General features: G+C 40.9%; 1 protein-coding gene and 1 long non-coding RNA gene across 2 annotated transcripts; one reads left to right on the top strand and one right to left on the bottom strand.

Moving 5' to 3' along the window:
- Positions 1-3,451: 3,451 nt before the first annotated feature.
- LOC132886052 (uncharacterized) lies at positions 3,452-17,404 on the top strand. Its single transcript, XR_009654659.1, has 3 exons — positions 3,452-3,589; positions 3,671-3,747; positions 17,042-17,404. It is a non-coding gene; the product is annotated as an uncharacterized LOC132886052 (long non-coding RNA).
- si:dkey-87o1.2 (uncharacterized protein LOC796684 homolog) lies at positions 4,950-11,597 on the bottom strand. Its single transcript, XM_060922015.1, has 4 exons — positions 11,099-11,597; positions 5,748-5,802; positions 5,509-5,626; positions 4,950-5,337 (listed from the first exon to the last, which is right to left on the bottom strand). The coding sequence occupies exons 1-4, from the start codon at positions 11,393-11,395 to the stop codon at positions 5,298-5,300; spliced, it is 510 nt and encodes a 169-aa protein (XP_060777998.1). The 5' UTR covers positions 11,396-11,597; the 3' UTR covers positions 4,950-5,297.
- Positions 17,405-18,016: the final 612 nt, after the last annotated feature.

Genomic DNA, 18,016 nt, shown 5'->3' with positions numbered 1-18,016 from the left:
GCCATAGAGAAAGTAAGGCAAAACATAAAACTTACCTCAGATAAATGGGTGCCGTGGGGGGTGTCACCGGGGTGCAAATCATTGTAGGATCCCCAAATTACTCATATGTGTGTGTGTGTGTGTGTGTGTGTGTGTGTGTGAGAGAGAGAGAGAGAGAGAGAGAGAGAGAATGTGTGTCATATTGCTAAGTATTCAGTGTGCCTTTCAGAATTTTGATTGTAGCCTGAAATTCTATTGAGTTTCTGGGCCTGTTGATCACCAACTAGAAGTGAAATCACCACAGATCCATTGATTTTGGTTGGATTTTTATATTTTTTTCTGTGGAATCAGTATACTGTTTGGTAAAAAGAATGGCATATTGTCTGATGTCATAACTTGGGGAAAAGGTTGATTGCCAATGAAGTAAAAATGAAAATATTGCAAAAAAGTGAAAAAACACCTAATTTTTTTTGCATTAAATGGAGCCAAAATCATGTAGAAATGTGGTTTAAGAATTATTTTTTTCACTGAATGTTGTCAACATATGTGTCCTTTGCACCTGGAAAGCATTTATTGACAACTTACCCAAGCCACTGAAGATTTCAGGGAATTTTTCATTTTTCAGAATTTTTCATCGAAAAATGAAGGCTACATACACTAAAATAGGCACAATTTTTTTTCGCGATATTTCCGACAGAGCAGACCCTCCAATTATTTGTCCTTAGAGATAAAACTATCAAATAAATCACAAATAAAAAGTATAACAAGCCATGTCAGGGTCAACCCATTTTAACCTTCATCCTACCAAGTGGGGTCCATCTGGACCCCGCACCTATATGTTTGTTTGCCATTTTAAAAATATGTGACATACTGCCTCACCGCTTTATGAATTTGTCGGAATTTATGTCTTAATTAAAACACTAAAGCACCGGAAGATCAGCTTTTTGCATTGTGAAGGTATAATTAATTTGTTACTGGGGTCCAACCGGACCCCAGAGTAAAGTTTATCTGTCTTTCATTTTATAATTGAATAGCACACTGAAAGTTAACTTCTTTTATTTCTTTTATGTTCCATAATGAAACTACCAAGGCATTCCTTCTTGGGGTCCGTGTGGACCCCACTGCTGCAATAAGCACAGGCTGCAAAACAAAAGCCCTAAATTATTTTACAATTACTTTTTTGTTTTAAATTCTGTAAGAAAAGACCTAAGTTGTAATCCAGAATGTTTTACAGCTGCATGAGCTGCAAAAATCATGTATATAATGCCAATTTTTTTTGTGCCGCTATAATTTGCTACATGTATGCTAGTTATTGCAATATTATTGCAATGTTATTGCATTTATAATACATCATTGATATTCAGCCATAGTGGATTTTGTTCTTCAATAAAGTTATGTCTGTTTGCTGCATTGAATTGGTTCTTATTGCATTGATTTCAAGGTATTCCCTCCTGGGGTCCATACGGACCCCGCCTGGTAGTTTGTGTATGTAAAATTGGCTGGTAGGATGAAGGTTAAGTGTGTTCTTTATGCCTTGGGCCCTTTAGTGTATTGCTGTTATTAATACAAGATGTTCTGAACAAAACTTATCTGGTGATTTTGTCTTTATAAGCTTTAATTTTAAAGAAAAGTATTGGGGTCCAAACGGACCCCACATGGTAAGATTAAGGTGTAAAATAGCATGGTAGGATGAGGGTTAAAGGGTTTTTGAGACTTTGGCTCCCCAACTATTAGGTTTTATAGTGTTGGCACATACACTCAGAAAACATTTGATTAGGAACACTGTGCTAATGCTGGGCAGGGCTTCCCTTTGCTCTCAAAACAGCCTCAATTCTTCATGGCATGGATTCCACAAGATGTTGGAAACGTTCCTTTGAGTTTCTGGTCTATTTTGACATGATTGCATTACACCATTCTTGCAAATTTTTCAGAAGCACTTTCATGCTGTGAATCTCTCGTTCTACCACGCCCCAAAGGTGTTCTACTGGATTCCGATGCGGTGACTGCGAAGGCCACTGAAGAACGCTGAACTCATTGTTTGAGAGACAACATTTGCTTTGTGACATGGTGCATTATCATGCTGGAATTATCCATTAAAGCCAAAGTCAAGTCAAAGTCCCTCTTGCACCAGGATCTGGTCTTCCCAGGCAGTCTCTTGTCCCAGTACTACCCAACTCCTTGAGGCGCATGGGTGTAGCACTGACCTCCATTTCGGTAGCCCTGGGCCTCTCACCTATTATATAGCTAGGGTTACAGTGGGGGGCTAGTCTTCTGGTAACCTCAAGAGTTTGACTTCCCCTCTTGCATCTATATTGCAGCGTGCTTTGCCAGATGGCAGTAGGTACCATTTTTATGATGGTCTTTGGTACAACCCAACAGCGAGTAGAACTCGCGATCTCCCAATCAAGAGGCGGACATGCTAACCACTAGGTCAGCTTGTGGTAATTATCCATTAAAAGCTGTGTAATTTGTTGCCATGAAGGGATGCACGTGATCAGCAATAATATTAAAACATGCTGTGGTGATGATCATTCAATTACCAATCATTCAAGCAATGATTGATGGATATTAACATACCACTGCTTTGCGACAATGTTTAATGTTAAAAGTGCTATACAAATAAACTTGACTTGACTAAAGTGTGCCAAGTAAACATTCTCCACCCCATTACACCACCTCCACCAGCCTGGACCACTGACACAATGCAGGTTGTGTCAGTGTGTTTCAAGGTTCAATGTATTGAGCATTCTGAGATGCTTTTCTGCACACTGCAATTACAGGGGCATAGCTGGGGGGTCCTGGGGTGCCTGTGACCCCCCCCCCCCCCCCCCCCCCCTTGTCGGACCATACATTTTTTCAATAGCCGCATAAGAATATTAGAAAAGTGCCCAGTGTAATTTTTCTAACATTTTTTTAAACTAGATTGTCACCTCAGCCTCATTAGGGTTTCTATAACCTTGTATGGACTTCCTGTGGTTTGGGCGCGAAAACCCAGTTTGTCAGAGTGTGTGTGGGAGAGGCGGATGTAAGTGCAGATATGTTAAATAATACACAGTGCTATATGAGCATAAAGTGCGTGAAACGCACACAACAGGCAAACAGTCTGAAACAGCAGGCAAAGTCGTAATCGAGGAAACAGACAGGAGGTCAATCGAGGCACGGACAGACTATTAGAGGCAAAACTATACAAGATCAAGGGATGAGAAACAGGAGTCGAAAAACCAGGAGGTCAACAGGGACAGGAAACAAGGCTCTGTAAGGCACACTAGACGTGGTGTAATACTTAGCATCGTCCTTGCATGGGCGCAGTCCTTAAATAGTCCAAACATAGTTTATTGATTAAAGACAGGTGTTCTTTGTTAACAGTGCGCATGACGGAGCTCGTTAGGTGCGCGCGCAGCCCGAGGCGCGCCTTCAGATGCACAAGCCAAGGCGCGCAGGACTGACACAGTTCTGCACAAGCGCAACATGATCGCACTAGAAAGCATGGTCAAGCTGCCAGTGTAGCTGCAGTCTTTTTAGTTGCAAATTACGAGTATTTCCTCTTGTGTTAATAATTCGCCATGCCAAAACAAGTGTAACTTTCCTCCTTCTTTCAACGTGAAGAGAGGTAAGCAATTTATTATAGATTTTTTTCCATCAAAGTTGCATTTTGTGGCTTCGAAGCTAAGTTTTAGTGTGCCGTTTCTAGAACACAACATCAAGAAAACGTGGAATAAACAGCAATAATGGAAGAGCCGGTTTCTAAGCTACCTAAAACTAGCAATGGTAATTATTTTTTCTTATATAATGTACTCAGGCTGCCAGTCAGTGTGTGACACACACACACACACACACACACACACACACCCTGAAAAATCCTAGCTACGCCCCTGAATTATATAGAGTGGTTATCTGAGTTACTGTAGCCCTTCTGTCAGTTCAAACCCAGCCCATCTGGCACCAACAATCATGCCATGCTCAAAATTTTGCCAACATTTTTTTCTAACGGTTGCTGTGAACGTTACCCGCTGCTGTTGGCCCATATCCGTGTGATTTTATGCATTGTACTGCTGCCACATGATTGGCTGATTTAGATAATTACATACAGTAACTGAGGTGTACAGGTGCTCCTAATAGTATTTCTTTATTTTTGAAAGAAAATACTGATATACAATTTCTCCTAATGTTTGGCTGGAAATTTTAAATAACTGTATTAAAATAATATTTAAAATAATAGTTTGTGTAATGTTTGTTAAAAAATAAATATTTTAAAATATTTTAATAAATATGGCTGAATATAATAAAATATAATAAAAATAATTTTTAAATGCCCATTTTTTAAATTCCTATTTTTACATTCATTTTTTTTTTTTACATTAACACAAAATGTTTATGTTAATACACAGGTAGCTAGTAGGTGAGTTATTAGCCTCAAATGTATTCGGCTACTAAAATTACGATTTACAGTTACTGATACATATTGACATGATATTGATGCATATGATATTATCATCTTACAAATGCCACAGGGAAACATGGACTACTTGAGCATTAAAATATGTTTTTTTCCCCCATAACTCTTTCATTCATCTTCAGCAACCATTTTGTCACAGTAGATCCATAGCATACCCTGGGAACACAGGGAACGAAGTAGGGATATGGCTACGGGGAACGCCAGCCCCAAGGGCACCTTGCATACACTCATACACACACTGATATTGGCATATTGGCAATATGATTGGCATGACCAAAACTACCAAATCGATAATGTATTTGGGAACAGAGCTACATTCATTCCACCTGCCAGGTTGTGTTCCTGCCTCACTCATAGCATTCCTGGGATTGGCTCTGGATTCACAAGAGGTTGCTGAAGCTGAATGGATGGATGGATGGATGGATGGATGGATGGATGGATGGATGGATGGATGGATGGATGGATGGATATGTCTGTGGGTGTGTCTGTATGTAAATAAGAAGTGACGGGCATGTTTAAACTGGAATTCCAGAAACTGGAATTAACTGGTCTTTATTAGCTTTATTATTTACACTTGTGGTATGAGCTCTCACATTTCATCAGGCTTAGTTTTATTTTGTGTACAACAATTTAAAATGCATTTAGCCAGGTATTTAACCATGAGGACCACTAATTGTACAACTTGGAAACTATGATCCACACTAAAACACTCAGGTGTAGTCCACAGAATAATCCTGAGTGCAAAACCAATCCATTTTTATTATTATACTAGTGGATAGTATCAAAAATATATGTATAAGGTATGGAAGATGAAAAAAAATCAAATGTTTTAATGTTTCCCTGATTTTCCATTTTATCCTTGTTATACATTACTGGCACCCATTTTGTCCAAACACAAAGTCCTGTAGAGATAAAGCAAAATATTAATTTTACCATCTATCCTGAATATGATCAATAATCACACTGTATATTTGGTAGCAATAAGAATTCAGTGTAATTGATAATCTGATGAATTATGTCTCCTGAATGAAAGGAGCATGTAACTGAGATAACAGCGAGTGTGCAGATCTCACCTTCCGCCGTCCTTCTCTTTATCCACATATTGGCAGATCTTTGTATCTCTGTCCAGAATCTGTTTCTGCAAACTCTGAATCTCCTCCTGCACTTTCAGTATCTCAGCGTTCTGATTTGCTACATGGATAGAGCAGATCCAAAGGTTACGTTTATTTAAATATTTAAATAAGTTTATTTTTTCCCAAATAATTCATCACATCGCCATATACAATTGACTAAGAAAAAAATTGAATCTTACTCTTTAGTGCATCAATTGCTGAAGCCCTTTCTGTTTTCTGATTCTGGACACCAGTCTAAAGAGACGAGAGATGAAAAGGGGATAAGGAAGAAATTAGTCATCGGTTTATTCAAATCACTGTTCGGGCACCCAGACTCATCCATTTATTCCCAGATAGTAATGTGGAGCTTCCAGCATTCTGTGTTGAAATAACCAATCCCAAAAACCTGTTCAGCTATATATCCTAGCGCTTTTCTCATGACAAAACAGCTTTACACACGCTCCACTCCAAAAGTATTGGAACAGCAAGGCCATTTTTGTTGTTGTTTGTTTTTTTTCTATACATTGAAGACGGGGGCGGCACGGTGGTGTAGTGGTTAGCGCTGTCGCCTCACAGCAAGAAGGTCCTGGGTTCGAGCCCCGGGGCCGGCGAGGGCCTTTCTGTGTGGAGTTTGCATGTTCTCCCCGTGTCTGCGTGGGTTTCCTCCGGGTGCTCCGGTTTCCCCCACAGTCCAAAGACATGCAGGTTAGGTTAACCGGTGACTCTAAATTGACCGTAGGTGTGAATGTGAGTGTGAATGGTTGTCTGTGTCTATGTGTCAGCCCTGTGATGACCTGGCGACTTGTCCAGGGTGTACCCCGCCTTTCGCCCGTAGTCAGCTGGGATAGGCTCCAGCTTGCCTGCGACCCTGTAGAAGGATAAAGCGGCTAGAGATAATGAGATGAGATGAGACATTGAAGACGTTTGGGTTTGAAATCAAAAGATAACTATGAGGACATAGACCAGATTTTCATCTTTCATTTCCTAATATTTGCATTGAGATGTGATAAACAACTTTGAGCATGGTACCTTTGGTGACCACTCAAATTTTAGGTGAGGAAAAGTATAGGAACAGATCGTTTTAAAGTAAATTATAGTAAATGACACTGAAGATTTGGTTACATACCCCTTGCTTGCAATAACTGCATCAAGCTGGTGACCCAGTGACATCACTAGATTGCTGCATTCTTCTTTTGTGATGCTTTTCCAGACTTGTATTGCAGCTTCTTTCAGCTACTGTTTGTTTTGGGGATTGGCCTTGCTGTTCCTTTCAGATGGCACTGCATATCTGAATTAAAACCCATAAAGGCAAAGTCCAAGGGTGGCTATACTCTCAGCAAATAAAGTACGTTATTGTTGCTTCAGGAGTACACTGACTCATCGTTGAGGCAGTACCCTCTAAGGTACTTACATGTACTCTTTATACACTGCTTGGGAACATATGTGTACCTTTTTGGCCCTAAAGGTACACATTAAGGCCTTGAGGTCCAATAATGAGCCCTAGGGGGTACTAGTGCATCTCAAAAAATTAGAATACCATGAAAAAGTTCATTTTTTTCATAATTTAATTCAAAAAGGTAAACTTTCATAGATTCTATATTCATTACATGTAAAGTGAAATATTTAAAGCCTTTTTTGTTTTAATTTTGATGATTATGGCTTATAGATCATGAAAATCAGAAATCCAGTATCTCAAATTATTAGAATATTCCCTAAGATCAATCAAAAAAAGGATTTACAATACAGAAATGTCCAACTTCTGAAAAGTATATTCATTTATACACTCAATACTTGGTTGGGGCTCCTTTACCATGAATTACTGTATCAATGCGGTGTGGCATGGAGGTAATCAGTCTGTGGCACTGCTGAGGTGTTATTGAAGCCCAGGTTGCTTTGATAGTGGCCTTCAGCGCATCTGTATTTTTGGGTCGGGTGTTTCTCATCTTCCTCTTGACAATACCCCATAGATTCTCTATGGGGTTCAGGTCAGGCAAGTTGGCTGGCCAAACACAGTAATATCATGGTCAGCAAACCATTTAGTAGTAGTTTTGGCACTGTGGGTAGGTGCTAAGTCCTGCTGGAAAAGGAAATCAGCATCTCCAAAAAGCTCATCAGCAGATGGAAGCATGAAGTGCTCTAAAATCTCCTGGTAGATGGCTGTGTTGACTTTGGACTTGATAAAATACAGTGGACCAACACCAGCAGATGACATGGCACCCCAAATCATCACAGACTGTGGAAACTTCACACTGGGCTTCAAACACCTTGGATTCTGTGCCTCCCCACTCTTCCTCCAGACTCTAGAACCTCATCTCATCTCATCTCATTATCTCTAGCCGCTTTATCCTTCTACAGGGTCGCAGGCAAGCTGGAGCCTATCCCAGCTGACTATGGGCGAAAGGCGGGGTACACCCTGGACAAGTCGCCAGGTCATCACAGGGCTGACACATAGACACAGACAACCATTCACACTCACATTCACACCTACGCTCAATTTAGAGTCACCAGTTAACCTAACCTGCATGTCTTTGGACTGTGGGGGAAACCGGAGCACCCGGAGGAAACCCACGCGGACACGGGGAGAACATGCAAACTCCGCACAGAAAGGCCCTCGCCGGCCCCGGGGCTCGAACCCAGGACCTTCTTGCTGTGAGGCGACAGCGCTAACCACTACACCACCGTGCTGCCCCTCTAGAACCTTGATTTCCAAATTAAATGCAAAATGTACTTTCATCTGAAAAGAGGACTTTGGACCACTGAGCAACAGTCCATTTCTTTCTCTCCTTAGCCCAGATAAGACACTTCTGACATTGTCTCTGGTTCAGGAGTAGCTTGATATTAGGAATGCAAAAGTTGTATCCCCTTTCTTGAAGATGTCTGTTCATGATGGGTCTTGATACACTGACACCAGCCTCAGTCCACTCCTTGTGAAGCTCTCCCAAGTTCTTGAATCAACTTTTCTTGACAATCCTCTCAAGACTGCGGCCATCCCTGTTGCTTGTGCACCTTTTCCAGCCGCCCTTTTCAGCAATGACCTTTTGTGGCTTACCCTCCTTGTGGAGGGCATCAGTGATCATCTTCTGGACAACAGTCAAGTCAGCAGTCTTCCCCATGATTGTGGTTGCGTGTACTGAACTAGACCGAGAGATACACTGTGTTCATACTGTTTTACTCAAACTCGAAATGAAATATTCTAATATTTTGAGATGGGTTTTTTTATGTTTTTGTACTGTATGCCATACTGATTAAAATTAAAATAGAAAAATCTTTGAAACATTTTAGTTTATGTGTAATGAGTCTATAATATATAACATTTTCACTTTCTTAAATAACTGATGGAAAATATTGAACTTTTTCACAATATTCTAATTTTTTGAGATGCACTAGTATATTAATGTTGGCTGTACCTTGGGGGACAGAAATAGACTCCTGCTGTATCCCTATTTCTGATAGTGTATGCTATGGAAAAGTCCACCAGCTTTCTTCCTCATTGGTATGAAAATCAGTATTGCCTCATGCATCTTTTGACTAAGCCTACTTTTGTGCACTATATTGTAGTGACTGTACCTCATCCTTAGCACTTACCTTTTGTAATAGCTTTTAAGCTCGTACAAAGACATCTGTAAAGTGGCTGAAACATGCTGTGGTGTTTTCTTTCAGCCATATTACACATGGTACAATGGTATTTCTCATCGAGCAGCAGGCTAAGCAATACCATGAAAACTTGTTTCCATGCACTGTGATGAAGAGTGGGAATGTTCAGACTTCATGCATGCAAATGTACTTCCCTTTTTGCATATTGCATGAGCCACCAACAGGAATGAATATATATGTGTGTAAGCTCAAAATCATTGAAAGCAGGCAGTAATATTGTACTGCAATATTGTAATAATATTAGAGGAACAGCAAGGTGTCCTCTACTATCACTACTACAACCACGCTAATTCCCTCTACTCCCACACCCAACCAGTCATTCACCTGCACCCGCTGCAACCGGATCTGCCTCTCCAGAATCGGGCTCACCAGCCATCAGCGGGCGTGCAACAGATGTGGACAACAACACCCTTCATGATCTTCATTCACGAAGCCAAGCCATGATGATGAATATTGTACATAATTGACTGGGACCTCTGAAGTATTATTCATTGCTCTAAAATACTAAAACAGCCTGTAGTATAGACACTAACCTTTAGCCTCTGAAAAATAAAGTCTATGGTAAATCTTGAGAATGGGGAAACAATTAGTATAATTATTGGTGGTGCAGTGATTAGCACTGTTGCCTCACACTAAACAGGTTCTAGGTTTGAACCTGTCTGACAACTGGGGCCTTTCTGTATGGAGTCTGCATGTTCTCTTTGTGCCTGTGTGGGTTTTCTCCAGGTGCTCTGGTTTTCTCCCACAGTCCCAAGACATGCAGATTCAGTCAGCTGGCTACTGTAAATTTCCCATAGGTGTGAATGTGAGTGTTAATGGCTGTCTGTCTCTATGTGTTAGCCCTTAGATAGATTAGTGACCTGTCCAGGCTGTACTCCACCTCTTGCCCAGTGTCAGCTGGGATTGGCTCCAGCTCATCTACAAAACTCAGTAGGATAAGCGGTATAGACAATAGATGGATGGACGGATGGACGGATGGATGGATGGATGGATAATTATTTCTCACTTCATTTAATCATTCTGTTATCTTCAATATATCCTATATCCTGGTCAGGGTTGTGGTGGATTCACATCCCATCCCTGGGCACAAGTCAGGGGTACACGTTTGATGATATGCCAATCCATCCCAGGGCAGCACTCTCTCTCTCTCTCTCTCTCTTTCCACATTGGGAAGAAAGCAGAGGAAAACCAGAGGAAACCCATGTAGATAAGATAACATGTGAAACTCCACACAGTAACCCAAGCTCAGAATTTAACCAAGCATCCTGGAGTTGTGAGATGGCAATGTTACCCAATGCACCACTCTATTTCTCAGTTCAAAACCCAATAAATGGCATGGTGCTTCACAGTACTGATAGTACAGTACTATAGCATACAGTCGGCATGTGTTACACAATGCAACGCATGTTACAGTATAACAAATTGCTGAAGGCTCTTGGTCTTTACAGGGAAAGGTAGTCAATACCGTTTAATTAAATGTATTTTTCCTGTAGTTTTCGTCTTCTTTTTTTACCACAACATTGCACTGATCTTAGGCCTGGACTCATTTTTTGCAATCAATCCTGTCAGTCAAAAATGACTTTGAATTTAGATTGTACATTTTGGATCCATATTGGTAATTAAGAAAATAAAACTCGATTTTATTCCCAGTATATACCACAGAAACCTGTAGACTGAAACCTGAAGCACTGATTTATGCTATATTACCAGACATGATCTTCAGTAAACTGTGATTTAAAAAAAAAATAAATTAAGAATCAAAACAAACAACCTGAATTAAACAACTCGGAACAGCTAGAACAATATAATTCAGCTATAACTGCCTTGTACCTGTGGCAGGTGCAATGACAATAAAGTTGAATCTAATCTAATAAGTAATTACTATTAATTACTTTACCTTCTTCGTTTGACAGGTGTTCAGGTTTTGCTCAGTGTTTCCTGTCTGTCTCCCCAGCTCTTCTATATCCTTTGTCAGTTTATATTTCACCTTATCCAATGAAACCTGCTCATCGCTCAGTTTCTGCAGTGTTGTTTTACATTTCAGGATATCATCCTCCTTTGTCTTCACTTCTTCCTTGTTAAAAATAATTTGTTTTCTTGTTTTTCGAATGGTCATCTCCTGCTTTATAGTATGGAAGGCCATAACCAGCACGATGCATACTGCCAAGAAACCCAATGTCCAGACAGCCTTCATCCTGCATGTGTGAGGTAGAGAAACTGAGTTGGAGGTAAAGTTTGTGCAGTTCACTGGAGGGTCTTTCCCCACTCTCTTTTTGTCTCTCAATTTTTCCTTTATCTGTAGACTGTACAGTGTAGACTCGCTGTGTTGTCAGTAGAATAGAACTGTCAGTGGCAGACTCTAACTGCATTTCCCTCCCTCACTCCACCCTCCGTCTGGGATCTGGGTTTACCTGTCCAACCAGACACCAAGGTGTGACAACAGTGACAGAGCAGTGATGAATACAAATATGGGGCGTTATTACCATATAGCAGTGTCATGCTTACAGTGCTGAGCATAAATGAGTACACCCCCTTTGAAAAGTAACATTTTAAACAATATCTCAATGAACACAAACAATTTCCAAAATGTTGAAAAGACAAAGTTTAATATAACATCTGTTTAACTTATAACGTGAAAGTAAGATTAATGATATAAACTTAGATTACACATTTTTCAGTTTTACTCAAATTAGGGTTGTGCAAAAATGAGTACACCCCACAACAAAAACTACTACATCTAGTACTTTGTATGGCCTCCATGATTTTTAATGACAGCACCAAGTCTTCTAGGCATGGAATGAACAAGTTGGCGATATTTTGCAACATCAATCTTTTTCCATTCTTCAACAATGACCTCTTTTAGTGACTGGATGCTGGATGGAGAGTGATGCTCAACTTGTCTCTTCAGAATTCCCCATAGGTGTTCGATTGGGTTCAGATCAGGAGACATACTTGGCCACTGAATCACTTTCACCCTGTTCTTCTTCAGAAATCCAACAGTGGCCTTAGATGTGTGTTTAGTCGTGTTGGAAAAATGCACGACGACCAAGAGCATGGAGCGATGGTAGCATCTTCTCTTTCAGTACAGAGCAATACATCTGTGAATTCATGATGCCATCAATGAAATGCAGCTCCCCGACACCACCAGCACTCATGCAGCCCCACATAAGGACACTGCCACCACCATGTTTCACTGTAGGCACCATGCATTTTTCTTTGTATTCCTCACCTTTGTGACTCCATACAGTTTTGAAGCCATCAGTTCCAAAAACATTTATCTTGGTCTCATCACTCCAGAGTATAGCGCCCCAGTAGTCTTCATCTTTGTCAGCATGGGCCCTGGCAAACTCTAGGCGGGCTTTTTTGTGCCTGGGCTTTAGGAGAGGCTTCTTTCATGGACGGCATCCATGCATGCCATTCCTCTGCAGTGTACACCATATTGTGTCACAGGAAATAGTCACCCCAGTTTGGCTTTCTACTTCTTTAGATAACTGCAGTGAACTTGCATGCCAATTTTCTTCAACCCTTCTCATCAGAAGACGCTCCTGTCGAAGTGTTAACTTCCGTGGACAACCTGGACGTCTCTGTGAGATGGTTGCAGTTCCATCTTTCTTAAATTTTTGTACCACTTTTGCTACAGTATTCTGACTGATAAGTAAAGCTTTGCTGATCTTCTTGTAGCCTTCACCTTTGTGGTGTAACGAAATTATTTTCTTTGGGGAATTCTGAAGAGTCAAGTTGAGCATCACTCTCCATCCAGCATCCAGTCACTAAAAGAGGTCATTGTTGAAGAATGCAAAAAGATTGATGCTGCAAAATGTCGCCAACTTGTTCATTCCATGCCTAGAAGACTTGGTGCTGTCATTAAAAATCATGGAGGCCATACAAAGTACTAGATGTAGTAGTTTTTGTTGTGGGGTGTACTCATTTTTGCACAACCCTAATTTGAGTAAAACTGAAAAATGTGTAATCTAAGTTTATATCATTAATCTTACTTTCACGTTATAAGTTAAACAGATGTTATATTAAACTTTGTCTTTTCAACATTTTGGAAATTGTTTGTGTTCATTGAGATATTGTTTAAAATGTTACTTTTCAAAGGGGGTGTACTCATTTACGCTCAGCACTGTATTTGAATTTTGCCTGACAGAACACTGTTAATAATATACAAATCCATAAACATACTGCAGGAGCAGGATGAGGCGAGGTAGATGTCATAGTTTGCAGTGCACACGGAACCAGGATCCTGTTAATTAAACTGAGTAAGCAAACTGTGTGTGTGATCTGCAATAACAACACTTTCTGCTTTGAAAGAACTGGCCTTTGGCTTCACAAAAAAAAAAAAAAAAACCTCTCACCTGTACATTCACTTATAGGTATCCACCAATGCTGGATTTTCTCATATCTTGGTTCAAAACAAGACAGAACAATAGAATTTGTGTTTATTTTAAAGATTACCGGTATGTCCCTCAAGTCCTGACTTGTTATGATCGCATGTGTAGAGAGTTAGAAAAATGCCTTTAGACACTGTATTGCACTATACAAGGTGAATTCAGATATAGTGAGACAGTTTTGGAATTGTTTATTCATGCTTTTTTCATGAATAAATCAAAGATCACAACACATGCTACATTTCTGAAATCCTCAAACCGTTGACTATCTAACACGTGAAGAAAAAGTGTTTAAAATGAAACATAGGCTTACCCTTTTGTTGTGTGGTACTACTTGGTCTTGGTCTCAAGGCCACTTTTTGAAGGTCTCGGTCTTGTCTCGGAATTGACCGCATTTTTACTCGGTTGTGTCTCAGTCTTGGACATAAAGGACTCAGGATTTTATTTCAAGACCACAGCTGTGGGGATTTCACTAAATTGCCTGTTCATTGTCTGATTTATTTGTTAACATCATTACTGTGATTGGATGTCAAACTTCCTGCTTCAAATGCAACCAGTAAGTGACTGTTCCTAGAAAAGATCATGCAGAACATGCTAGAAAACCACCACAACACCATTTCCATCGGAGGTCACAGCCTATCCAACTTACGCTTTGCCGACGACATTGACTTGCTAGTTGGGAGCAACCAGGAGCTTCAGGACCTGACCAACAGACTGACAAGAAGCACAGCAGCATATGGAATGGAAGTCAGCACAGAGAAATCGAAGGTGATGGTGAACTCCACTGTCAAGTCAGCATCGTCATGAATGGTGAACCCTTGGAAGTTGTGTCAGAGTTCAAGTACTTGGGCGCTACACTCACACAAGATGGCACTAGCTCCAAGGAAATCCAGATCAGAATCGGGGCAGCGATGACAGCAATGGCAATACTCCAGAGGATATGGAAAAGTAACATGAGTTTTAAGACCAAATTCAAGCTGTTTCAATCACTTGTTATCTCTATATTCCTGTACGGCTGTGAGACCTGGATGCTGTTGGCTGAGAGCGAAAGAAAAATCCAAGCATTTGAGACCAAATGCTTTCACCGACTCCTACGGATAAGCTACAGGGAGCAGAAAACCAACGAATTTGTCAAGAGCAAATTTGTCAAAGAGTCAGGAGACTAGTAGGACCCTACGAACCTCTCCTTGTCACAGTAAAGAAAAGAAAGCTTGCTTGGTTCGGCCACACAACACACCACAACACCCTCAGCAAAACGATCCTGCAGGGAATGGTTGAAGGCACACGCCGAAGAGGAAGGCAGAGGAAAGCCTGGAGGAACAATATCACTGAGTGGACCCAGAGGAGCCTCCCAGAGAATATCCGAGCCACAAGCAACAGGAAGAATTGGAAAAGGATATCGACCTCAGCGGCTTCCATGTCTCCCCGACGACACCAGTCAAGGGATGAGTGAATGGGTGAGTGAGTAAAGTGACTCATTGCTAATTCGAACATTCCTTTACTGTTAAAGACTGTCACCCCTCCCCGGGTGACTTGGTCTCACCCTGCCTTGGTCTTGGTTTTGTTTCAGTCTCAATCTTGGTCATGACTTGGTCTAGGTTTAGGTGGTCTTGACTACAACACTACCCCTTTGGTCCAAAAACATTTCAATGGCATGTTTGGTAACTTGGGACACATCATTTCAGTAACAATTTGAACATGTTGTTTAATTGTACCATACTTATTCATCCATCCATCCATTATCTGTAGCCACTTATCCTGTTCTACAGGGTTGCAGGCAAGCTGGACTATGGGTACACCCTGGACAAGTCACCAGATTATCACAGGGCCGACACAGAGACAAACAACCATTCACACCTACGGTCAATTTAGAACCACCAATTAGCCTAACTTGCATGTCTTTGGACTGTGGGGGAAATCGGAGCACCCCGCGGAAACCCACACAGACACGGGGAGAACATGCAAACTCCATACAGAAAGGCCCTTGCCAGCCGCTGGGCTCGAACCCAGGACCTTCTTGCTGTGAGGCAACAGTGCTAACCACTACACCACCATGCCACCTGCTTAGTCATATCCATCCATTCATCCATCATCTGTAGCCACTTATCCTGTTCTACAGGGTTGCAGGCAAGCTGGAGCCTATCCCAGCTGACTATGGGCGAGAGGCGGGGTACACCTTGGACAAGTCACCAGGTCATCACAGGGCTGACACAAAGACAAACAACCATTCACACTCACATTCACACCTACGGTCAATTTAGAGTCACCAGTTAACCTAACCTGCATGTCTTTGGACTGTGGGGGAAACCGGAGCACCCGGAGGAAACCCACGCAAAAAGGCACTCGCCAGCCACTGGGCTCGAACCCAGGACCTTCTTGCTGTGAGGCAACAGTGTAGGGTGACCAGATTTCCCTAGTCTGAAACCAGGACACTTTTGCGCGTGACCATGCTCGTGCACGCACACCTTTTTTTTACGTAAACATGACACTCAGAAGAGAGGTGCTCTTATCATTTTGTTGAAGCTTTTTTTTATTTCGAGCATGTATAAAAAATGTATGTAACTATTTGTACATACAAAAGAAGGAAAATGAGAAATTGACAAAAAAGCAAATAAAATAACATAAAGTGCTAAGACATTACAAAACACCGCACATTGTTCGAAAAAGGAGTGGGAAGAAGTACAATACTTTTTTTAATTTCCCACCCCTTTTTAACTACCCCGAAATCCAAACTACATTAATACACCTATAAAAATATATACCATATATACACTTCATGAATATCTATATAAATATATAATTACAAAAATAAATATATACTACATACCATATATATATATATATATATATATATATATATATATATACACTTCATAAATATCTATATAAATATATAATTACAAAAATATATACTACATATCATATATATATATACACTTCATAAATATCTATATAAATATTTAATTACAAAAATAAATATATACTACATACCATATATACACTTCATAAATATATATATATATATATATATATATATATATATATATATATATATATATATATATATATATATATATACCGTTTGACTGTTTAGTCAAGCCTTTTGTTAATGGTGTTTATGAGGTAAAGGTGTAGATCTAGAGGGTCCTCAGACATAGAGTGTTTTGGTAAACTGGGATGTATGGATGCTGTCAGTCCCCACTCGCTTGCTCACTCAAGTTTGTTGACGGTGTAGTGGCTGGCTGCTTTATGTCCCGGGGCTCCCTCATGCCTGTGTTACCTTCTGGCTCTCTCCTTTTAGTTATGCTGTCATAGTTAGTTGCCGGAGTCCCTGCTTGTACTCGGTGCAATATGTATACTGCTCCTACTTATTCAGGTGACATTGGGCATACCTAACAACCTGTGTTTTCTTTCCCTCCCCTCCCCCACCCCAAATCTGTCCCTCTGAGTTACATGGAGTCAACAGGAAATCTTTTGGTGGAGAGGGTGGAGACCTCGACTGGCTATCGTAGCCTGCAGGGAATCGGCCGTCAGACTTTCTGTCGCATGTCCCAGACCCGGTGAAATGTAACTGAATTGTCTTGGCCAGCCCTAAGGGTTCCATCTGCATCTCATCATTGCTGAGGAGTGTGCTCCCATCACCCAATCAAGCATCCAGCCAGAACAGGTCATGATATATTTTTTACCATATTAACATGCCATTGTTGTGTGTTATGCCTGATGTAAAGACTCTCGTCTCTGCGAGCCTACCACACAGATTTAATACTTGTCATTTTTAGGGCATACCTAACAACGTGTTTTCTTTCTCTATCTCTTCCCCCCCCCCCCCCCCCCCCCCAATCTGTCCCTCTGAGTTACATGTTGGTCCTGGGATTGAGATGCTGGCCTCTTCTGCCCCTCGGACCTGCTTGATCCATCCTGGTGCCCTGTGTCTGGTCGGAGTTTTATCGTACCGCTCCTGTGGAGGACGGCCCCATGAGGACAGTTGAGGGTTATACCTGGAGGATGCTCTGGACTCTTACAGTAATGCTTTTATGGCTGAGGACTACAGTTGACTTGCTAACTTTAGGACTGCAGTTGTCATGAACAGTTTTGCACTCAATTTTCCATCAATGAAGAGTTACAACATCAACGAAACTGTCCTCATGTTAAAACTGTTAATATTATAGTCAGGCTGTCTGTTGTTGCCCAAATGAGGATGGGTTCCCTTTTGAGTCTGGTTCCTCTCGAGGTTTCTTCCTCATGTCATCTGAGGGAGTTTTTCCTTGCCACCGTCGCCACAGGCTTGCTCATTGGGGATAGATTAGGGATAAAATTAGCTCATGTTTTAAGTCGTTCAAATTCTGTAAAGCTGCTTTGTGACAGTGTTTATTGTTAAAAGTGCTATACAAATAAACTTGACTTGACTTGACTTGACTATATAC

The sequence above is a fragment of the Neoarius graeffei genome, chromosome 5, assembly GCF_027579695.1.
Source record: "Neoarius graeffei isolate fNeoGra1 chromosome 5, fNeoGra1.pri, whole genome shotgun sequence".
In the NCBI taxonomy this organism is placed as follows: domain Eukaryota; kingdom Metazoa; phylum Chordata; class Actinopteri; order Siluriformes; family Ariidae; genus Neoarius; species Neoarius graeffei.
Note: the sequence above shows the minus strand (reverse complement) of the source record. Positions and strands in the feature narration are given on the sequence as shown.